General features: G+C 44.2%; 1 protein-coding gene and 1 long non-coding RNA gene across 2 annotated transcripts in view; one reads left to right on the top strand and one right to left on the bottom strand.

Moving 5' to 3' along the window:
- Positions 1–24,909, bottom strand: part of LOC146434476 (uncharacterized) — a 59,372-nt gene that overhangs the window by 21,415 nt on the left and 13,048 nt on the right. The window lies entirely within an intron of this gene.
- On the top strand, positions 12,254–22,808 carry CAVIN2 (caveolae associated protein 2). The gene is made up of 2 exons (XM_085066047.1): positions 12,254–12,676; positions 20,206–22,808. Exons 1-2 carry the CDS (start codon positions 12,284–12,286, stop codon positions 20,998–21,000), a joined length of 1,188 nt encoding a protein of 395 aa, XP_084922173.1. The 5' UTR covers positions 12,254–12,283; the 3' UTR covers positions 21,001–22,808.

Raw genomic sequence — 24,909 nt, 5'->3', positions numbered from 1 at the left:
GCTGCTCGGCGCAGCAGAGCCCTGCCGGGAGCCCCAATTAGGCTGATGGAGCTGGCGGGGCCGGCGGGGGGCCAGCCTGCCCCAGCCATTTGGAGGAGCCGGGCCCATGTGGGACTGTCACAATGACAGAGACCCCACTGGGGTTCAAAACAGCGCTGGCATTCACCGCAGGGCTGCTGCAGCAGAAACCCCCACGGAGGAATGGTCAGGAGAGCGAGGGTGAGGAGAGTGAGGGTGTTCTGCGCTTGTCTGCAGTGCTTTTTCAGAATTCACACACACAGACCCTTGTGCCCTCCACCACCAAAGGCTAGAGGTCTCAGATCTCCCCTTTTTCCCCTTATTTCCTTTATTTTTTCCCCTATTTCCCACCCCCTCTGCTCCTGGGCAATTCTCCCCAAGCCTGCAGGCAGGCAGCATTAAAATCACAAGCAGCATGAAGAGAGTGAGGAAACAATGAAGCTGGTTGAAAAGAACATTAATTAAATTAACCCCCTGGAGGTTAGTTTTGTCCCCTTGCCTTTGAGGGCTGTGTAGGACTCTTACCGAGTCTGCTCATCACCACACGAGGTCTGTGGTCTCTACAAAGCCCAGACATCACTTGGTTTGCCTGTGCTGCAGTTGCTGGAGCCCAGCCCTAACCCAAAGCACAGCCTGGCACAAGATCAAAAGACAAGTGGGCAGCCTTTCAGCTTGGACTTGTCTACAGCCCATGTCCCAGAAGCTGACAAGTCTTCTTGTGCTGGAGGTGGAAGCCTGAAGGTCAAAAAACAATCCTGTGCCTAAGAGTGAAAAAGTAATTTCAGAAGAGGGTGAGTGACATTTAGGATGTGCTGCACAGAGAGGCACGTGGGGCTGGGGTCATGCCTGCAGGACAGCCTGGAGAGTTGGCCCTGCTCTCCTCAAAGCTGGGAGGAAAGTGATCCTTGGAGGACAAGAATACAATACCGACAGCGCTGTTTTTTTCAAAAATACTATTATTTTAAATGTGTTTGCTCTACCAAGTGGCACTTAAACGCCTAGCTGCAAGTGATCAGTGCCACTTCTCCCACAGGGAATCAGATTTCTTCACCCCAACACATGTCACCTGCTGAGGCAGTCACAGCTGCTGTGCCAGAGGCACACAAAGAACACAGGGCCCCCCACACCAGGGCATACCAAAGATTCAGGGCATAGACAGCAGAATTTGGGGACACCAAATAGCCTTTGGTGATGCCTAACACTGAACAGGTCACATCATGCTGAATTTGGTTAATACTGTTGATGAGAAAAGAAAATCCTGAATGCAGAAATAAATATTTTGAAAAAGGCCTTGATATTTTCCTCAAACTTTGTTTGCTTGCCTTGAATTTTTCTAGAAGGGCACACACAATAGATTGTACATGTTTTGTCCCCACCTGGTATTCTCTTTTTGTAACTAAAGGAGAGATTTATTTAAGATGCTCTTAAAATTAGCTGCTGAAAAGCCTCTGCAGACAATCATCATCCTCCACAAAGAAAGTGTCAAGGGACACCAGCTAGCACTTCTAGACACTGCTGATGGTGAAACTTCTCCTCCCACTGTGTTTGGAAATTCCCACGTGTCTTAATGCACCTGGAAAGACTGCTGGAAAGTGTTGTTTGCCCTTTAAAAGCAAAAACCTTTCAAACCTAAAAAATAATTACATGGATTTCACATGAAGTGGCACCGGTAATATGCTGTTAAATAGAGATGTGCAAGGCAACAGACAAAAATGTCAGGATGAGAAACCAACTAATCCTAAAAAGCCAGTCTTACAGGAGAGACAGAGGAAAAAGGGAGAAAGGGAAAATAACCACGGTCTGAATAATATTGGAGTACTGAAAGGTGCAGAATTAACCTTTTCCTAATTAATTACAAGTTGTAAGGCAAAGGAAATCATCCAGTTGAGAGCAATTTCAGCAAGGCAGGGATTTCAGCCCTTGAAGTACTTTGGCTGTCCTTTAAAAGCAGAAGAGGCAGGGAAGAGGCTGATGTCAGGAGAGGGGTGAGGTGGAGCTGGGACACTGCCCCTGGAGCTCAGCAGGTCTGTAAGCACTGAGGGGAAAGGTCCAGGACAGGATGGGAGCCCACGAGATAACGAGCAGCAAATGCATTTCAACAGTTATTCAAAAGGCAATCAAATCTTCGCAAGAGGAAAATTATTCGGGAAGTTGGACTTCAAAAGACTTCTTTAACCTCCCACAACCTTCTATTTCATATGTTCCTATAATCAGCTCTTAATTCTTTAAATATTGCCATACTTAATAACAGGAGAAGATGTGAAATTATTTGCTGAAGGTATAAAGCGGAGAAAATTTGATTTTTAAATTATTTTTTTTTTTAATCTGGATCTGCACTTCTCAAATCACCCAACAACTCACTGCAAACCTCCTGCATCATCCCTATGGCACATACCTTGAGTGCAACTTGGCCAGAAGCAGGTTTTCTTTTTATTTTTAAACCACTTCATTTTTATTAACACCCACGCTCTTACATCTCAAGATGGAGAGCTCTCATGGATACAGGATTCTCACAAATGCGGATATGGCAAATGACGTAAAGAGGATTCAGGTGGATAGGGACACTCTGTTCTGTCTGCCTGGTCCCCTCAAAGCTCATTAGAGCTGCAAAAGGTGCAGACCTGCTGTCTGGCACAATAATGTGGAATCTGCGAAAATGCACAGCTTTAAAGAATGCTGCTTGCTTCTTCAGACTGTGCTACCTTGAATTATGTGCTGTCACACCACACAAAACCGTCGACTGATGTGATGATAAACAGGGGCAAAATATTTATCAGCATCAAAAAGAAAAGAGGAGCAGAGAGGATGGAAAGATTGCCACGGTTTAATGCAGAATTTAGCTTGCCTTTTTTTCTCTTACACCTCCCCTTCAGCTGGGTGTTGTCCAAGAGGACAAGATATTTCTCTGAGTCCCTTAAATGGGATTTTTCAACACAAGTCAGCTAAAGAAGCCAGTATTTCCATTCATATTAGTCCTTGGATTTACATGTTGCTAATTTAGAGCAGCCAGCTTTTTTCTATCTGTGCATGAGGGTTAAAAGCATGTTGCTTGCCTTAACCCAGTGTGGTATCCTCAGATGCCTGGAGATTACTGAGAAACAAACAAACCAATCCACTGTAGCACTGTAAAGTAGCACACTGCAGAATAGTTGCCATGATTTCTAGTGCTAAGAAACAGAGCTATTAGTGAAGCTCTGAGGTTGGGCAAACATGTTTAGCAGTGAGAAGCCAGACTTGTTTTGTTCTTCTAAATGCAGTATTTTTTAGGACAAACTTTACTAAAGCAAAATGCCAATGGAAAAAAAAATTCTTTTTGTGGGCCTATAGGTTTTATAAAAAGGAGTTTGTCTAAGGAAAAAAAAAAAAAAAAGCAAAAACATGCTGCTCTATTTCTTCAGTTACAACTTTCCCCTTCTGTGGCCTTCCTTGCTCCCATTCAGTATTGGATTTGTGGCTACTGCTCCTGGCAAACAATGAAGAATCTGGAAAGGGAGATTCTGTGGAGAAAGCACGCTAGGAGAAAAAGCCCTTCCCAGATGAAGATTGATTTTCTCAACCCTTCTTTCAGCAAACCCTTCAATCTGCAATGCTGTCAGAAGATTCAGAGGGAAAAATACTCTGGTGTTGGTTTTGGGCTGTTTTTCTGAGGGATGAGGTCCCTTTATGATAGGTGTGCACTACCAAAAATCAAAATCCTATACTGAGGAAAACTCTAAGGTATATGAGAGTCCCATGTATGCTTCCTGTGCCCTAAATCCCCCTGTCCTCCCTTTCTAAGAGCAGAAGAGATGAATCTCCACTCACAGGGGAAGATTAGGACCTGGGGACCTGCCTGCTGCTGGCATTGTGCAGACAGGGATGGTTCCAGTTGCCACAGATTTATGTGTCACCTAAGAGGATTTTTAGTGAAATGATTCCAGCAGCACCAAGTGAGTATGAGATCAGGGTGAGAGCCAGTTGAAAAGCAATGGCACAGCAGCTGCTTGGTTTGGAGGACTAATTATGGGGCAGAGTCTTACACATCTGGGTCGTGGCTTCACATCCATCTCAGCTGCATACTAGCGACAAGGTCATTACTCTTTGATAGTTCCTTGGTGACAGACAGGAAATGCTCTGCAGGTCCACAACAGTTTGTAGGGCACTGGGCTGCTCCTCAGGGTACCCCGCATGGCAGGGACTAATTGATCTTTGCGTTGGCAGCGTAAACAGAGATCTCAGGGCTGATTTGATGCACAGCAAGAGGCCAGCCTGGAAGACAGGCTATCCCACCAGCTTCCCTGCCACCCAGAGAGCAGAACATTCTTCCACGAGCTTGCTCAAACACACTCAACACTGCAAAACAAAATGGATTTTGGCAAAGGACGGAGAGTAGCAGAGTGCACCCAGTGCAGCCCCTTCAACATCCTTTCTCACAGCAGGAGTAACCTTTACGTGGCTGCAACCCTGAATGGTCTGAGAGATCTGCAGAAAGCCTGGCAAGACAGCCTGGAGCCTGTGGACAGAGTCAGGCTTTAGCAGTTAAAGATCCATGAGCTAAAATAAAAGTAAGACATACGCACACCCATTTGGGGGCTACAGCAGCCTCGTGGTGCACTGGTGAGGCAATGGGAGATTCTCTCAGATGGCAGAGGAGGTTCACAGCTCTGGGGTGAGTTACAGGCTGCTGCAGGGCACCAGCAAGCGCTCATCTGAAACCCTGAACAGCACTACGGGTTCAGTGCTGCAGCCAATACATGTAAATAACTCCTGGTGAACTGTACTCGGGTTAAAAACCAAGCTCACCCTGCTCATGGCTGTGATTTCAACACGGGTTCACCACCCATAACCCAGAGCACAACAGCACGCGGGAGAGCAAGGCTGAAATCCTCAGTGCTTGCTGCGTAAACAAACTAATTTGCAGCCTGACATTTTAGCTGTGTCCTATGTAGATGACTTTCTGCTTATTCAATACTTCTGAATAAAAATGCTTAATGCCTGTGAAGTAATAAATAAACTATTACTACTGTGCACCATGGATGCTCAGTACCTGATTTAACCTTCTTTTTCTCTTCTAACCTCAACAGGGGCTCTGGAAAATATGCAATTTTTTTATAACTAAGTTAATAAATGTTTTCAATCACTGCAAATAATTACTGTCAAGAACAGACAGCAGTATGCACAGGGCATATAAAATCCAGCAAGGGGAGAGTGCAGGTGAGAGAGAGAGAGAGAACAAGAGGGAAGATAGTGTCAAATACCCCAGTTCTTCCAGCCTAGATTTCTGCTTTTCACATATAAGAATAAACAGTTTTCAAAACACTCCTCTGTGAAGAGGAAGCAACTGTGGATGTCCAGGATGCACCCCACTTGTTGGAGGCTCCCTGATGCCGTCTCTCCCAGGAGGCTGGGGCTGGCTTCTCCCTGGAGCTGTGTCAGGTCACACTGATGCAGTTTGCACGACAAACTGGCTGGGCAAGATTTACATCCAAATTTGGTTTTTAATAATTTCATTTCAGTTCCTCATTTAACCAGTCCACACAATTTTCCACAATATTGGGGGAGTTGCTTTTTCATTCCTTCTTCTTTAACTATCTTAACACAGGCAAGCTATCGGAGACCTCTATAAAAGGACAAATGAAAACCCAAAGTGCTGTGGTGGGCAGAGGCTGTCACTGAGGCCAGCTGGCCTGTGACAGATCCTGTCTGACTTTTTCTCACACAGTTGTCATGCCCAGCCCCATGAACCTGGCCCTGACCAGGTACTCAGCAATGAGCTCTGGGATGAGCACCCGGAGCCTGCTGCTCTTTCATCCTTTTCATGCCATCATGTCCCATCAGCGCTGCTCATCACAAACAGTAACTCAGGTTGACATCATTCCTACCAGAGATGGGAGCTATTGAATTATCTAAGGACAAACCTAAATACTAGCTTTTAAAGGATAACTGATCTACTAAAAGCAAGTATTGTTTTGGACGTGCCATGTCACATTTATCACGCTTGGCTTTGCATTGCACTGTTATCTTCTGCCATGTCATCTGAACAACATGAAGTCGCATGGCACAACATGACAGATGCCTCAGCAACGAAGGAAAGACACTCTCTAGATTCCAAGTCCATTATAGCTCATCTCAAATAAAAGATTCAAAGGATGTGAATGATGGTGTGTCTGCAGGCCAAAAGTGACTCAAGTCTCCCCAATTATCTGCAGAAAACAGATCTCAATTCACCTGCTTTTCACACAATTAATGCTCTATTTGCTTCCATTAAATGTTATTTCATTATCATACTATTCCAAACAACCTGATTACAAAGCAAGAAAATCTCTTCTTTCAGCTTTTTGGCAACAATAAAAATTCCAGATAAAGGCACAATTCCTTTTAAGCACAATACTCATCATAATCCCTTATTTACTGCTAGAAAATCTCCCCTCTGTTACGAAGAGGCATCACCTCAAGTAATCTCCATAGAGCAACACAAGAACACTCTGCCAAGTCTTTACAGGAGCAGCCCATTCTTGTCCTTTCCAAGAAGATTCTTTCTTAAATGTTCCTTGAGAAATTTCAGAAGACAATAAATCATTGAGAATGTATTGTTATAAAAAGAATCCTAGAAGAAATCATGCATGTGTATTCAGCTTCAAATTATTAAAAGCTTTCTAATTTTTACTCTCTTTTATTGAAGATGGAAGGAAAAAGGAGACAAGTTAGCCTGCCTTTCACTGAAAACTACATCCCTTTTTCCAGAAATATCCAAAAATGAAAGGGAAAACTATCTCTGCTTTCATACACAGCTTCTAATCTGAAACTGGGAAAAAGAAACAGCATTTTCTTCCAAAGATCCTAGCACCTTCGAAGGAAGTTAAAACATTGGTGAACATTTCAGTCACACTTCCTAAAAGCCCATCCTCCACTTGGAAAGGGCTTTTACCAAAAGCAACAAAACCCCTTCTCTGAAGCTCTGGTTGCCTGGTCCCTGTGATCTTGCAGATCCTCACAGCCACCACAAAGGCTTGGCTGCAGGAGCAGGTGTCCAGGATGAAGCTGGTTCTCTGCTCCAACAGCAAACCTTGTTCCCTGTAGGTAATCATGGCCCATCCTGCAGATCCTCCCATTTTTCATGTCCTTTTAATATCACCTCTGTATCATTGTTTAATGGAGCTGCTCCTCCTGCTCCATGCCCCACATATTCGCTGGAGGAATACAATGCACTGGCAGGTCCAGTCTGACTGGCCATATGCTGTTCAATTTGTAACTGCTGGTGTCCTGACCTCGCTTTTGTCCGAGCTGCAGAAAAGTCCAACTGAGCAGCTGAGATATTCTCTTTTATCTGAAGCTAAGGTAACTATTTTCCCCTTGTCACAAAACTTAATTTGCTTTTCAAAGGGAAAAAAAAAAAAAGCATGTTGTTTATTATTGTGCTCCTCGAATGTCTGAGGAAATACACAGAAAATGCCTGGCACATATGGTATTTTTATGTGGCTTATTTTTTTCCCTTGTCTACAAGTCAGCACAGAATCATTACTATTTGGCACACAGCAAAAGGAAGTCTCCTGTGCACAACATGATTTAGTCTGGCCGATAAAGTGGAAGTGGATTTCTTCATTGCATATTAAGTTCTGCTGGATACCATTTGCACAAGAGTAAAATTGCAGTTTCATATTCTTCTATGCTGATATGTTTCCCATCAGCCAGCCACGTCTCTCTCTTTCCCCAAACATTAAAATTTCTCCCAGCAGCGACTCTCCAAATTTCCCATTCTCACATATTCCCATTCTCCCCTGCATAGCCCAGGGATGGTGCTGCAGGAGGAGTGGTGTCTTCCTTGAGCTTGCAGCCGCTGCCTCACCCACTGTCTCTCCCTGCTTCTCAAAGGCTTGCTGTGCCAAGGATGCTGCTGCATCCTCCCTCTACAGCTCCTGTTTCTCCAACCTCCCTCTCTCCCAGCAGGAGTCCCAGAGCCTACATGCTGCTCAGATCCCAATCCACCTTGTGCGTGGCTGGTGGGTTTCCCCTTGCTCACCTCATGCTAAATACTCTGTGTACCTGCCAGGCTGGGCTGAATGCCTCACCACAGGAACTGTGGAGCCCCAAGAGGTTTCTCCTCTCCAGCTCAGTGCTTGCTTCTCTACACAAAACACTCCATCCCATCTGAGATACTGATACCTTCCCAAAATGTAACTACTAGTAACTATTGCCAAAGGAGAGCCCATCCACAATGTACTGCAGCTCCTGGCACCATCAGCAGGGTTGGGTGAGTTGTGCTGGTCCAGACTGGCTGCTCAATGCCAAAGACAATGCTGGAAATCAGTTTTTGCTTCTCTGACCCATTATGTTTCTTCTCTAATGTTTTCAGAGCACAACACAAACTGGGTGCTGCCAGTGAGACTGACTCAGCCATACAATTTTCTTTTAAAAAAACATCAAAAGGCATCTTTAAGGGGTGATAGACTGATTTCTCTGGGCTGTGTCACTGGAGGGAGCAGCCTGTGCAAAGGGGGGAAATGCCTTCCACTGGAATAAGTCCCATCAGCATTGTTAGTCTCGCAGTCTAATAACATAAACCTCACCCAAACATCACATGTTTATCAAACCAGCCAGTTCAGCCTCCATTTCCCCAGAAGCTTCTGACCAATGTCAAACAACCCTGGCTGAGCAGCAGAGGTGCCAATGGCATGACAAACATCACTGCAACAGATGGGGCAGACTGGCAGGAGGGAAACATCACTGTGACCCAGGAACAGCCCTCAGAGAAGCCTTTCAGCCACAGGCAACCAGATTTCATGTCTTCAGCCCCCGCTGGCTGCAGACACTGCTGGCCCTGCTGCATTAGATGCAGCATCACTTCGTCCCAACCCATGTCCCATCAATATTCTCTTCTGTCCCCTGTCTGACTGGAGCCCACATCAGCCCCTCAAGGCACTAGCCCTGCCATGCTGGGCTCCCCTCCCACACCCTCCACAGCTCTTCCTGTTAGCCAGCCCTTCACCTTAGCACTTAGACGGCCTCACACCATCCCTGTAAAGTCACTGGTAGCTTGGACATGAAATTCAATAAGATGACAATGACCTGCATGGTCCCTCCTGTTCTTCCCTCCCCCATCAATTCCCTTCTCCTTCCTTTCCTGTCATATTGTTTTACCTATTACTCCATGCCTAATAAATTATCAGTAATGCTCCAGCATCAAACATTTATTATCCTGAGCACCACGTGAGTAATGAGTGAGTTAACCTCCAATTTTTGTCCGTATAATTCACGCATATTGATTTTACATGAAAAGAACTCTTGACTTACATCGGATGACCCTGATAAATTTAATCTCTTTAATGCTTCTTCTTTCTAAATAAATGTAAAATGTTTTCCTCTAGAAAGTTTCTCACCAGTAAAATCTGTATCGAAACTTGGCAAAAAACCTCGTCCACTACTCTGCCAAATTAATCAATAAAATTTAGAAAAAAAATAACCAAACCTGCATAAAAATTCACCAATTCCTCCAAGCACTGGCAGCCCAGCAGCCTGACAGTGTTGTTACAAAAGTGACATGTAATCAGAGCTGACAGCTGGTGTCAAAACCCACAGCTGGAATTTAGCAGCAGACTGGGAGAAGTACCAGTTTGGAGCCATCTTTTTTCCTGGTCTCATCACCCCCCATTTCCCCACAGTGTTGCCTCCAGGCTGGTGGCCCAAGCAGCAAGTCTGGGAAGGGAGGATAGGGACAACACTGCACCTCTTCCCAAGCCATGGGGACCCTGAGGAATCCTCTACCAGGGGTGTCAATATCCCCTGGGGCTCCATCAGTGCTGCTGTCCCTGGCTTTGCTTTGCTGGGTCAGAGGACTGACCAGCAAACCATACTTCGTGTTTTGTGCTGGTTCCCAAGGGCTGTCACAACTTTTCCATAGGATGAGCACGGGGCTGGGAGTTTTAAACACTCAACTTGCTGAACGTTTGCAGAAGGCTCATAACAGGAGCCAGAAGAGTGTTTCTTTAGATTCCATAGACAGGGCAGCTCTCTCCTCCAATCATCCATCTGTGCCAGGTACAGCAGAAGGTTGATACAAAAAGGCTCAGGAAGACAGGCTCCAAAGTGCAAATCAGAGATGGGCTGGAAAGCCAGCCTGGCCAGCAGCTGGGACCACAGCCAGGCCAGGGCTTCACCACAGCCCAGCAGGACAGAAGAAAAAAATTAATTTGGAAAATTAAAAAGATATTTTGCCATAGGAAAGATATGGAGCTGGGCATGGACACAGGCTGCTCTCTGCCAGTGCAAGGTGAGCTACTGCTATCTGCAAATAAATTCCTCTTCCTTGCCTCAGCTCCACAGTCCCAGCCAAAATGAAGGGAGGGAGAGAGGAAGCAAGATGGGCAGGATCCTGTCCTGAGAGGGATTGACACTGGCAGCCCTCTGGAGACACAAACACGTCCTTCCTGGGGAAGGGCGTATCAGGTAGTGCTGCCAGGGAGAGCTCGTGGAAACAGAAGGGTTTTGTTTAGGTTGTGCCTTTAAAATATGTCCACTCCCCTCTCAGCCTGCATATTTCACAGTCTCAGCATAGTTTCCCCTGTGGACAGCTCTGGCAGACTCGGTAATTTTTTTTCCGAAGTGAACTCACTCACAAATGCATTTTTCAAGCTCCCACAACTTGAAGAATAGGAGTTGCAGCCCGAGGAAAAAAAAGCAAGGACCAAAAAAAGGTAGCATTGCAGAACATTCAGGGGCTCAAACACACAGTGCTTGAAATGGGTAACTCATTAGCACAGTTCAGTCATTAATTTGTATTCCTTTTCAGAGTAAATTTTTTTTTTTCCTGTGTACAAAGGAAAGGGCAGGGATCATGGTCATGTGGACTTTTTAATCTACAGGATGCAAGAAAATCATTAAGTATATTTTGCCAAATATTAGAAAACGTTATATTTCAGCTACCCAAATATTAGAATTCTATATACCCGAGCACTGGAAACAGCTGTGTTGCAGGAAGAACAGTTTCCAAGCAAATGTAAAGGACAGAAGACAGAAAGATACTGACTGCTTGAGAATGTCAGTACAGGATGAGCCTCCCAAGTCCATGAAACTTTGCAACATTTCCCCTGATGATAACAGGTTTGGGTCAGTCCTGGGAACAGTTATGCACTATTCTAAATAAACAGCTTGGTATTTCTTCATGCCAAATAGCTCCTTTTGGTGCTTGGGAACACAGTGCCTCTGCCACCACACCCAGTTTATCACTATTCCCCCAAAACAGCCACTTTCTTACTGAAGAAATGCTGGAAAATCCAGTCAGGACAACCAGAGTGCCCAGCTAATTTCCACATCCCAAGCAGTGAATCCAATCTCCTGGCACAGTTTCCACCAAGTAAACACCCCATGTTTTGTGTTTGGAATTTTTTACTAACAAACCAAGAAGAATGGAGTGGAATGGAATGGAATGGAATGGAATGGAATGGAATGGAATAGAATAGAATAGAATAGAATAGAATAGAATAGAATAGAATAGAATAGAATAGAATAATCATTACCTAAGTTATTTTTAAAAGCCCTATAACAATGCAGATGAAAAAATATTCACATTATTATTTTTTAAAAAACCAAAAGCCAGTCTGATGTTGCATGGGGTGTTCACTTGTTGGAAGGAGTCATGGGAGATTTGATTCACCATATGTGAATGGTTTATAGGTTTATTAATTATTATGACAATTACTACAAATTATCATCAGTATGCTAATAGAAGAATAAATATACTGATACTATATTGTTGTATATTGTCGGAGGACATTAATATGGGATTAAAGTAATTTATATATTTATTACAGTAGTAACAATTTTTTAAAAATATATCAATATACAATTGTAGTAATTGTTATATTGATTACAGCAATAATTAAAACACTTTAAATTATTCTTATGAGTTTGAGGCCTTCAGATTATAAAACACGCTTGAATTCCAGTCTACACGCAGGATCTCTCCCGGCCCATCACCACCAGCACATTCCCCTTGTCTTTCTCTCCCCAGTCCCTCCGGAGCGTCCGTGCCAGCCGCGCCGCATTCCGCGGTATCTCCTGCCATCTACTGATGCTCGGAGGAGGCGAGGCGCGCCGGGCCGAGCGCGGGGCGACAACTCCCCGCTCGCCGCTCCACACGGGACGGGGGAGGCACCGCGCTCCCGGGGCGGTCACAGGCGGCTGCCCGGGGCGGGCCGGGGCCGGGCTCTGCCCGAAACCTCCCCGGGGGAGGGGTAAGGCGCTCTCCTTAATAGCGGCCCCGTCCGCGCCGTCCCGTCCCGGCGCAGCCATGGGGGAGGCGGCGGGAGGCAGCGCGGTGCCCCCGCTGCCGGCCGCGGAGGCGGTCGGCGGGCAGGTGAACGCGCTGACCGTGCTGGCCCTGCTGGAGAAGCTGGTCTCCATGCTGGAGGCGGTGGAGGCCCAGCAGCGGCAGATGGAGCAGCGGCAGCGGGGCTTGGAAAGCGCGGTGCGGGGGATCCAGGAAGACCTGGGCAAGCTGTGCCGCAGCCACGGCGCCACGGGCGAGGCGGTGGAGAAGCTGCTGGAGAAGTCGCGGAAGGTGTGCGCGCACACCCGCGCCGTGCGGGAGCGCCTGGACCGGCAGTGCGACCAGGTGCGGCGCCTGGAGCAGCACCACGCCCAGCTGCTGCGCCGGGACCGCTTCAAGGTGCTCATCTTCCAGGTGAGAGCCCTGCGCCCAGCACACCGAGCCTGCTAAGCCAAACCTGCCCCCCTAAGGGCACAGCCCCCTTCTGCTAACGCCCAGCCAACGCGGGGAAGGAGCTGACTGGTTACTAACTCGCAGCAAACGTGGGAAACAGCTGGCTTTTACTAACTTGACAAATGTGGAAGAAAAGCCTTTCCATCTTAGCAAACTCGGGGAAAAGAGCAGTCTTCTACTAACTCTTAACCTTGTGGAAAGTGCCCTTTTTTATTCTTAGCAAATTCAGGAGAAACACCCACTTTTCCTCTTGGTGGATGAGGGGAAAGCATGTTTTCCTAACTTTTAGGAAACCTGGGAAAAGAGCAGTCTTTTCCACTTTTTTTTTTTCCCTAACTTTTAGCAAACTTTGGGAAAGAGCCCTCTTTAACTCTTGCAGTCTTGGAGATAAAGTTGTCTTTTACTAACTCCTAGTGAGCCTGAGGAAAGAGACCTTGTTTTGCTAACTCTTAGCATGCCTGAAAAAACTGTCTCCTTTCAATCTCTGCAAACGAGGGGAAAGAGCGATATTTTACTAACTTCTAGCATATGTGGAGAAAGGATTGTTTTATTGTGTGTTTTGGGGTTTAGGTAAACTTGAAGAGCCCTTATGTTTTTCCAAACTCCTGGCAAACTTGAGGAAAGAGCCCATTTTGCAAACTTTTAGTAGAAATACCACTTAAAACTGCTACTGCATCTGTCCTGAGAATGAGGAGAGGGGCAGGGCTGCAGCTCCCTGTCTCCTCCTGCCCTGCTGCACTCTGCAGGGCTCATCTGGCCCATTCAGAGATGAGCTAAAAATTCAGCTTAAAAACTCAGCTTCCTGGGAGTCCATCCAGTGATAGCTACAGTTTGCATATTTTCCCCTTTTTAAGCAATGGTCTGGATAGAACACGCCGTGAGCTTTAACTAAACACAGGACATGACTTTCACATATTTTAACAAAATAAAGACAGGCTTCCACAAATCACTGAGGGAGGGTAGGAGAGCAAATGTTGGGCTGGGGTAGTCACAGCTCGGGTGCTTCACCAGTGCCTCATGCTGAACTTGGCAGCTGGGCATTACCTCTGTCAGTCACTGACTCTGCTCCTTGGGTTGTTGGGGGTTTTTCTATCTAAACCATCCCAAAATTAGAGAGTACTTGATTCTAAAAAGCTGGCAGGCCTGGTTAGTGCACAGGCAATTCCCCCAGAAAGGAAGCCCCCACCTCCCTGCTTATTGTTCTCCCAAATTACAGTCCAGGCTTGTCAGGCCAGAAGAGGAGGAGCTGCGCCATGTTTCCACCCCAGAAGGAATGTGGAAATTATTCCAGAGACTGGGTAAATTAAAAGACACATGTTCTCTGCAGTTCTGCAACTAATTTAAGGTCTATTACTGTATGTCAAAACACTGCCATCTCCCAGGCCCCGTTAGCTAATGACTGGCTCCCGCCTCCAGGTTCAGACCTAGACCTGGAAAATTTCCTGTGGGGTGGGGCATCAGCAAGGCCTGGGGGAAGGTAATTTTTAACATTTCTCATACCTCTGAGCATGAGAATGAAGGCCTTGCTGTTGCAACAAGCGTCTTCCTCCAGAGAACTCAATATTTACTATTTTGAGATGACATAATGCAGAGAGGAAAGACAAACAGAGCTCTGTGTGTGCAGGACAGTTGACATTGCCTTGGGTGGGGATCTTCCACTGGCAGCAATTGGCAGGGACCGGGTGAAAGCAACAGTAAAAATCACCAAGGTTTGAAGGGTAAAGCAGTGTCCTGCTGGCTTGTTTCCTGGCACTAAATAGTGTAAAGCTAAGGCCCATTTAAACCTCTGAACCCATCCTTAATATGGGTCCTAAAGTGCACAAACCGAAGGCTAACAACACAGGCCCTGGTCCCAGTATGATAGATGAAGAAAATCCACTGCCTGGCACTGGGCTGGTGCCTTTGGACAACAGATCTGTTCTCCACAGCTTTTACAGGGATTTAGGTGACTCTGTTCCCATCTTGCACCAAAAAATATGTCACCACAGTGCAGGATGATGAACTTAACCAATCCAAAGCCAGTGCAGGTCAGGAACACAAGACTTAAAAAAGAAACACTGCAGTTAAATTTAAGAAAAAAACAACAAAAAAAATTAGCTGTCAACTGGGAATTGCTCCTGGCTGTGGCCTGCAGTTAAATGGCATTTTGGCTGTCTGGAAACCTGGGGGTGGTTGGTAGAGCTTCCTGGGGGTGTGAGAGCGTGGCTAGGGTGGGCAGCACCCAGGGCTTTCTCCAGTGGAGTCTGGGAGCAGCTGGGATTTTCCACTGGGAAGGGGCTGCACCCAGAGGGGTGCCCAGGCTGTACCTGCATGCCCACCTCCTTGAACTCTCCCTGCAGGATCTCCTTTCAGGCTGGAGGAGGGACAGTCTGGTAGCCAGCAGGGCCACTGCCTTGCTAGGATAATTGGACAGGGGGAAAAGCAGCAGGCTGGCTGGGTTTCTGACCTGCCTTACACAGGAATCCATGGAAAAACAATTGCAGGAAGGAGAAGTCTAAGAAATGAAGCCATATCGACGCCAGATTTCTGTGAAAACAAAGGGAAATCTGGATGTATGGGACTCCTCTTCAGCTGAGGGATCCTTTTTTTCCACTGAAAAAACCAATGCCAAACTTCACAGAGCATGTTTCTCATTAGAACCAGCTTCTCCAGCTTAGGGAGACAGCTCAGTATGAAAATAATAATAAAACTCATTTGTGATTCAGTTCTGCATTCACCATATACCCTAAACTCCCTAATACTTGGTGGGAGCACTGAGCATAGACAAGACACACAACTGAGCTCCAGCTCTGCACTTTATGAAACTTTGCTGCCACTCCAGCATCAGCTTTTCCTCTGCTTATGCACTGAGAATGAACTGTGTTTAGAAAAGTTCACCTATTTACATATTTTCCATTAAAATGCTCCTAGTTTTCTCTCCCTAGAATGTCTGCATATATTTCTTTAATTGGTGGCATATTTTAAGGGAGCTCCATTCCAAGAATTTGAGGATGCAAAAGTTATTACAAATGACACAGCAATTTAGCAAAACACTGAAGTGACTGTTTTAAAAATCCTCGTTAAGCTTTGGCATTGTTCCCCTCTATTTTGTTCTTGCCACATGACCAGCTTTTTGGTTCTGGTTTGGTGGGGGTTTTGTTTGCTTTTTTAGCTGCAGAAGCAAAATGGAAGATAAAAAAAGGCTCATGTTTAATTTTTTCAATTAAATGTCATGTTTACTGGTTAAATGTCATGCAAATAGGACAGATAAAATAAGTTAGAATTGCAGCTTGGGGTCAAGCACACTAATATTTAAGTCCCTTTCAGATGCCGCAGTTGGTAAATCCTTCATCCTAAAATGAAGCAATAGGAGGGCACAGAAAATTATCCATTTGATTGTATCTTTTTGTATGGATCACTGCAATAATCTTTTGAAAAAGCAACCTCAAACACAAAAACGATCAAGTGAGGGAACCAGAAGAATTACAAGCCGATAATGCTGTATTTCCAGCTCGAGCCTTGCAGGGAGAATACTCTTACATTGATTAATGACAAAAATACCTCCCACAGCTCTTTGGACTGGGCCCAGGTGTGCTGTGGGAGGTCAGGGGGACGGTGCAGCCACCGCCCCAGCCTGCACAGGACGTGCAAATAGGCGGGTGGCACTTCCCTCCTCCCTGCCCTCCCTCCCTCCCTCCCCACGGTGACATCCAGGTCTGAAGAGCATGTATTTGTCCAAAGGAAAGTAGGTGGAGTTGTAGCTGCTTTCAGAAGGATTTGTCATGTTTTGACCTATTTTGTGTAGCAAAACAAGTTTTAGACTAGTGATCATTTAGGGATATAATAGCATCTACAACGTACAGAGGAGCCTGGACTGGGAAAATGCCATCTCTCATTCTTGAAGGTCATGGCCTCATACAGCAAATGTAACAAAAAAACAAACCAAAGCAGATTGATTTCCCTCATGCAGCATCAGAGATTCAGCATTCCTTGAGTAAATTAACTACCTGTTCACTCAGGCCACCCAGTTTTGCAGTACACTGTTACAGATCTCACTCCTTTTCATAAAAGATAGGGATGAAATTACAGCCTACAGGAAGTTCCCAAGAATGGCTGGTGAAAGCCACAAGGAAGGCACTGATGTTAACTATGCTGTATTACTGGTGTTAGCAACAGTTGTTTCATGCAGACAACTTCCACTATTCTATTTATCTCCTACATGGAAAAATAAAATTCAGAGGAGCTAGCTACCTACAGTCAAGCCCATCTGGGAAAACAATAATGCAAGGGCTGTTTTTGAACTCAGATGTGGAAAATACAAAGATGTATTGCTTTCTTAGAATTTTAGATTAGATCAAGAAGAAAAGATCAAAGTTCTACTTCTTTTGGCATGGAAAATAGTTATGCAGTTTGTAGCAGCTGGCATTTTTCAGTGTATTGTTCTAGTCTTCCTAAATGAAATAGCAGACTGCTTAAAAAATGTATCAAAACAAAATATAGCTGTCATATAAACTTGTAAGACCAAAAAGTTATCACTAGGCCACTTACAACGTGTTATCAGTAACCATGTTTGAAATAGAAATGTCTGTTCCACCACAGAGCATTCCTGCTATACCACCCTCGTGTTTTCAGAGCATTTTACTTAATTTATTTTCATTTGCATTTTAATAGTTCCTGTAATCCTAAGGTCTTTCGGAAACATGACATAGCAAAGCGTATCATTCCCATTTTGTAAGCACACAAATAGATGCCCAGAGGTTGATGTTTTCCAGAGCCATGCAGGAAGCTTAGACAGAGGGGTGATGACTTGAATGCCAGTACTGCCTGATAGCCAAAGACCACCTAGGATCTGCTTTTAATTGAATCATTAGCTCATTATTATGTAATATATTTTTGTTTGGGTTTGGTTTTTTTCCCTTTATAAATATGGTTAGTTCGACAGTCTCTCTTCTACTCAGAAACTTCATAAACATTGAAATCAGATCTATGTCCATATTCTTCTAGAGACTGTATGCAGTACTTCAGTTAAACATGAATACTGTAGACAGAGCTAAACTGACCTTGACAAGGACCTCTCAAACCCATCTCTGGCTCAGACTGCACTGTGATCAAACTCCTATGATACAACTTTCCTAGATAAAATACTTTAAAAGTAACAACCCACCCTGACCCATTAAAATCAGAGTTTTCTATACCATTCAGGCACTTGTTCAGATGTCTAAAACTGTGTGTGATTACCTAGGTTTGGAAAGAATGCAACAGACATGAAAATTGAGCTTTATACTGAGGTTGCATGCTCTGGGGAATAATTCAATGCTGCACCCACTCGTGTAATCCACCTTTCATTAACTGCAGTGGAGAGAAAATATAAATATTTGTACAGCAGTTACCAGCTGGTTTCACTTAAAGCTGGTGCAAGTTTCCTTTGTTTTGTTATCTTGGTCACTGTTGCTGATAGTTGCAACAACATTATAGGTGTCAGGAGAAGAGTGTTGGCTTCATTAGGTGTTCCACTGCAGGCAAAGGGCTTGGAAAGCTTTGTGTGTGCCAGTGTATCTGACTGAAGCCACTGGCCCAGAAAGTGTGCAAAAACCATAGGAATAAAGCACATACAAACTGTCAAACCAGCATCCATTTCTTTTATACTTTTCATTTTTATATCCTTGAGGGATATTAAGCAGCATACTTGAATCACTGTATATATAGGGTATAAAAGTATTCTGCTCATCTACATTGCATATTCTTGAGTTCCAGAAGGGCTACAAAGTAGTCCTTTTTTTGTAATAGAATCACAGAGTAACACAAACAAGTGGGTTGGAAATGACCCCTCGAGATCATTGAGTCCAACCTATGGCCCAACACCACCTTGTCAACCAGAGCGTGGCCCCAAGTGCCACATCCAGTCTTTCTTTTTAACACCTCCAGGGACAGTGACTCCACCACCTCCCTGGGCAGCACATCCCAGTGTCTAATCACTCTTTCTGGGAAGAGATTCTTCCTAATGTCCAACCAAAAGCTTCCCTGACAAAGTTTAAGTGTCCTCTTGTCCTATCGCTGGTTGCCTGGGAGAAGAGCCTGACCCCCACCTGACCACAGCCTCCTTTCAGGGAGTTGTAGAGAACAATAAGGTCACCCCTGAGACTTCTCTTCTACAGGCTAAACAACAACCACATATAATAGCCTTGACAGCAAATTTAACCCAAGACACTATTCTCTGCAGTGATCACAACTGTATGCTCAGGCCTGAAATAATGAGCATGAACTTGGAAGTGTATGTGGCCTTTTTCCCTGTTAACTGTACACTCCAGCCCACTAGGGACAGATCTGAGACTATTACAACCATTTCACTCAGCACTTACTGCTTTCTGTATCTAAAGATAAATATGGAGGGAGGAGGGAAAAGAGGGAAAAGAAAATCCTTCCAATGCATGTGAGGAAATGAAATTGCATGCACTCTGTCTGAAAGTGATAAAAAAGGTAATGAATAGAGACTATGCAGATCCAAGGCTCAAAATGCTGAGAGGAGGAGTGTGCAAGGAGCCTCATTTTCTTTGCATGGGCAGATGCCTGCAAAACCTCCCACAGAACAGAGTGTTCATTGTGCTGCCTCTGAGCTGCTCAGGGTTGCAGAGCTTCTGCACTCGGTGGTCACAGACATCCCTCATTACGAGCTGCAGCCTCTGCCCTTGCTCAGCCTGTTTTGTTTTCAGATACCTTCTTTCTTTCTGTGTCCTTTTTTGGTTTTGTTTCTAAAAAGCAATACTTTTCCTGTTAGCTAGAAGCTCCTGTTTTCTATGTAGTATAATGTCTTTTTATTTTTGTATACCATAAATTTTTATTCTTACGTTTCAAGGAGTTGCCCTGTCCACATTTTAATATTTACCAACCAAATTTATTAGCTTTTCCTTTCCTGTAAATAGCTGTAAAATAGGATATACTCTAAACATCATGGACTGCAGGGTTTCTCAATATCAACAATCTTTTTTTAAAGCAACATACATTTCCCAGGAATATGGCAAAAGTACTAACTGCATTTGCCATTTGAGATACTTCCCAGATGCAACCAACCGTTCTGCAGAGATATTCTGTCTTTGGTTCAAGAAACTGAAAGCTCTGTGGGGTTATGTGACTTCTGGCAGACTGCAGTATAGTCTCCCTCCCCACCATAGCCTCCCTTCTCCCCAGTGGCAGATGTACACTTGACAGCTAAACTCTTATTGAAGAGTATCTAATATAAATGATAAAGAACAGGATTTCCATTCTGCATACTTTCCAAGTGACTTTGAAAGAGTAGTCTTACAGCTGACAGCTCATAAGTCTTAAACTTTACCAGATAATGGTTGAGTGAGCTTTGAGTGGTTTGTTACTGGTTAAATGTATTGAAAAAACCAATAAATGTTCAGCATTCATCTCATCATTGAGGGGAGGGGGGGAATTGTTCAGGGTTGTGCTTTGTTTATTAAATTTGTGTCCTGTGAACTATGAAACTCAAATATTGTCAATTCTTTCAGGAGGAAAATGAGATCCCTGCCAGTGTTTTTGCAAAAGAGCCCATTCCTAGCATTACAGAGGGAAAAGAGGAGCCTGTGGATGAGAACAAAACACTGGAAGAAACCTTGCACACAGTGGAATTGGGTTCAGATGATGAAACATTTCATGAGGAAGATGACTTGGATGACAGTGCAGAGGAGAAAACAGAAGAATCAAGAGCTGAGAAACTTAAAAGATCCAGCCTCAAGAAGGTGGACAGCCTCAAGAAAGCATTTTCCCGCCAAAACATTGAGAAGAAGATGAACAAGATCAGCACAAAGATTGTGTCCCCTGAACGGAGAGAAAAGATCAAGAAAACACTTACTGTGCATCACCAGAAATCCTCCTCTTCAAAGGGCTCAGGTTTCAAAGTTTCTCCCCTCACATTCAACATGAAGAAAAACCGCGAAGGAGAAAGCCCCGCAGAAGCTGAGGACAGACCATCAGAAACTGCAAGCAATGAGCAGGCTGAGAACGAGGATGAAATGTCCTTTGCTGATATGCACTCAGATATGACACCCACCACCTCTCTGGCCGAGGAGGGCAAGGCAGCTGTCGATTCTCTAGAGAAAGAGGCCAGAGCGGAAGGGAAGGCCATGGTGAACAACAACATCGAGCTGTCCATTGTGGAAGATGATGAAGAGTACGGGGTGCCTCTAGAAGCTCCTAGCCAGAAACTGTACGATGAGAGAAACCACCCAGTTGGCGGGGAAACGGAACAATCTGATGAAGAAACGACCCAAGCAGCCGTCCTGCAAGTGGACCAAACTACATAAGTGTCCCGAGCCCTCCTTCGCCTGCCAGACACACACGGTTTTACCTAGACGAGGAACTGGTTTCAGCTGCACAGGCAGGACTAGCAACTAAGCCTCTTCCATCCTTTTCTCTGCAGTGATAATTTATTGCATCGTGTTGGAATGCAGAGTGGACAGGGTCAATGACACAGGCTGCAGTGTGGCTCTGTTTTAGGGCCAGTCACTGGTGTTCATGAATTATGGGATGCTGCCAACTGGTGTAAGAGACTAGCAGGACGAGAGTATGTCTGATAGAAGCAAGCTAGTCAGCTGGCTTTCTTAGGTCAGAGGAATGCAAGGAGAGTAGCCAAGACCCAAGCATTTCTGTTCTCTCTTCTTCCCTCAGTATTTCCCAGCACTGTGAGTAGTTTTGTATGTAAATGTAGGAATACCAATGAGAACATTTGATTTCAGTTGCCTTGCCTTGCTCCATGAATACTAACCGCCTCAGAAACTGTGCACACATGTATAGTTAGTTAGGGGCTTTGCTCCACGGCACTGTAGGACTAAAAGAGCAGAGTACTTAAAAGGCAAAGCTGAAAACTCAGTTCCATTCATTTCAGTGGGGGAAAGATTTTTGCAGTAGTCACTCGCCATTCATTTAGAAGAAATGACTGTGTTTAGATGGGGGAAAATAAAAAAAAAAAAGAGATGTTTTTCCATCTAATGGAGGTATGGAAATATGTTAATGACAAGCATGATTGTGTGATCAGTTACTGCACCTTTAAGGGTTCAGAAATCAAAAAGAAAAAAATAGGTGTTTGATAGGAACATGAAGGTAGCCTGAAGAAAATATGAAATGCTATGAAATGTAAAAAAACGCAAAAATAACCCCCCACAATATTCCATCTATACTCCCAGCTTAAAGTATATATACAGATAACATGAATTAATTCTTAGTCTTTATAGCAATATACTATCAAACTTTGCACCTGCACAACTTTGTATCTCAGAGTATTTTGAAAATAGCATAATTTATCTTTTTACAAAATATTTCATATATAGAGCTATATCTACACAGGAGAGTTAGTTAATTACAGGGATGTAAGGACAATTCCTTCAAAAAGGTGAAATACTCTTTCAGGCATGTCCAAAGGGAACAATGTGTTATGGATTGAGCTTCATGGCAGGGATGAATTTACGTAAGTATGAGTCTGCAAAGCCACAGGATTTGGTTCTCTGCTAATAATTTTGATCAAAGTCACCTACCTGCTCCCAAAATTGCTAGTCTGTAATTTTTCTAAATTAATTGAAAATGAGAGGTTACAAGGTAGTTTGTTCACTATGAATGTTCATTCCTGTCACTTAACAAAGGTAAGGGGGAAGGGAGGAAAGGGAAGCACAATACCCACAACAGTTACCTTACATCCTTGGTTGTTTATGCAGTGGGTTATTTTTATTTTTTTATATATATAAAAATTCTACTGATACTTAACATTGCACTAAAAGGTTGCTTCCTTTTGTGTTTAGAATCACAAATTACAGGAGAAATAAAAGTTACAGCAGAAGTTACATTACGAAATAATTAACAGGTATTACTCCACAGGGATAATACCTGTAACCAGTAAATCACACTGGAAGTTAGTTAGTCAGAGCTTAGTGTAGGCGAGTACTATTAAGAGTTAAGCTCTTAAGTGCATGGTATCATATAGAAGATACTGTTTCTAAGAAAAATCATGGCATAACTCGTGCAGCTATATTTTTATTTTGTATTAACTACGATGGATTTCAATAATTTTTACTTGTAACTAACTATGAATATGACCAATAAAAGCATAATATAAAACACAGCCATGTCAGTCTTTGGGAGAAGCAGTCTGAGAAGCTGGCAAAGATGAAATTTAAAGGTCAAGTACTTATTACTTCAGTTCATGTCCCTGTTGTACCTATACCATTTTCTTTCTCATCCTATGCTGTTATTTAGCAATGCAAACACCAGTGCTTTGCTTTCCAGACACTTGTCAGATTTCTAGCCCATCTAAATGTATTCAGGCACTTTCCAAAATCTGCTAGCTCAGTCTGCATCTTTTTAGTGGACTGCGGCATACTCCTAATACTCTAAATAGTCCTGAAAGCATATTTATATTGAAGTCTATGTTCTGTTTATGCACACAGATAAACTCTTGTCTTCTAGAGTGCCACATAGTCTTTAGCAGGCTTAATTTTCCTGACAGACCAAAGAAAGCACGTTTAACCTTTATGTAGCAGCTGTCAACCTCCCGCAGCCACCAAGTGCTAACCAGGAGCCCCAGCATCATGTTTACATTTTGCTTTCAGATATGCTGGTTTGTTTGTCCTGCTAAGCTTTAATTCAAACAATACCCCTGGCCATGCTTTATCCAGTTTTAGAGATGCTGAAATGAATCCCACGCACAGTGTTCTAAGAGCATTACAATGCTATCCAGTAAAACCATTGGAAATGCAGATACTGAGCATCTGGGAGAATTAACTCAAATACCCACTTCAGAATACAGCACACACAGAGCCATCAGCTGCAGGACTAGAATTAAATATTTTCTCCATCACAATTGCACATTTACAAGGACAGGTGGGTCTGTAATCCTGACAAACAAAAGAAAGCATGCTTTGCAAGAGAGAAAAACATTTACTCAACTCATGAATGTCTGCTTATGTGCTTTCTTATGAACCAGAGAAGGAAGCAGGCTCAGGCTCTCAAGATGTCCCCCAAGCTGTTTCTGCCCCTTGCCTTCCATTCTCGAGGCCTGACTGAAAACATCAGCCTGCAAAACTTAGTGTTAGAGGGAGGAGACAGACTGTAGGACCAGCAGCATTGTATTCTTTCAAGTATCTCAAGTATGTGCCTGGATCTTGTCAGGCTGGCAGATGCCAAGCATGTGCATGAGTATTCCATGATGGTGTTGACAGGTTTGTCTACATAATTACTTTTTTTTAAAACTGCTTGTTTACGCTTCCTGACACGGTAACAGCTCCACTTGTACCATTATTCCTTGGAAGACCTGACCTGTGAGCTGCTGCACAGATTCAGAGTTTGACCTCCACCAAAACTGGTGGGAGATTTGCACAAAGAAAAAGGGTGTGATAAAGCCCTTATGGTATAAATATTTAAACTAGCAGCACTCCGCAGCTGCTGATACTTCATTTTCAATGACAGAAAACCAGCTGACATTTTTGTCCCCTTTTAGGGGAAAGAGCAAAGAGCATCCTGTTGACCCCCACGTGCTAATCCACGAGCCAGCTCCTCTGTGAAAAGGCACAAATACGGGTTTTCTGGACCATTTCTCTGTCAAATAAGAGACTGCATTGAAAGCCATCATACAGGCCTGGCTGAAGCATGTTCTGTCTCTTTACCAGACAGAAGAAAAGGAAGAAGAAAAGGACCAGAAGGTAAAATACACCTGATAGCCATTGACACTGATGCAATGAAAAGCCTCAGTTGTTGTAGGCTGTAATGCCAAACACCTGCACAACTGATGACTGATAGTCACACACTTCAAAAGGAGGTAAGCTCAGAAGAATTAGTGAAGTAATGGCAATTTGTTAGAGGTCAAACTGTTCGAGGGGCCAGTCCAACCCTGAAAGCCTTCAGCTGGCTCAAAAAACCCTTTGAGCCAGACAATGGTTTTGGGCCACATGTACAACTCCTGTGATCATCAGCGAGAGCTGCGTGCACAGATACAGGACATGAGGTCTGTGTATCTCCCCAGTCCAATCTGCTTAGCTCATCAACAGGACAAAAAGTTTTCCTGCCATCAGCACAGCAGATGCAGCGGTGTGGCAGAAAGGAGGGCTCTACCCTGCTTTGCAGGGTGCACTGTGAGCAAAATTTTAAGCTAAGTTCTGACTGCAAGGTCTTTGCTGTCGGGAACTGCCTGAGACGGAGCAAGCGTAGCTACAATTCCTGAAAACATT

This window comes from Lichenostomus cassidix, chromosome 7 (assembly GCF_008360975.1).
Source record: "Lichenostomus cassidix isolate B80296 chromosome 7, HeHo_3.0, whole genome shotgun sequence".
Classification (NCBI taxonomy): domain Eukaryota; kingdom Metazoa; phylum Chordata; class Aves; order Passeriformes; family Meliphagidae; genus Lichenostomus; species Lichenostomus cassidix.
Note: the sequence above shows the minus strand (reverse complement) of the source record. Positions and strands in the feature narration are given on the sequence as shown.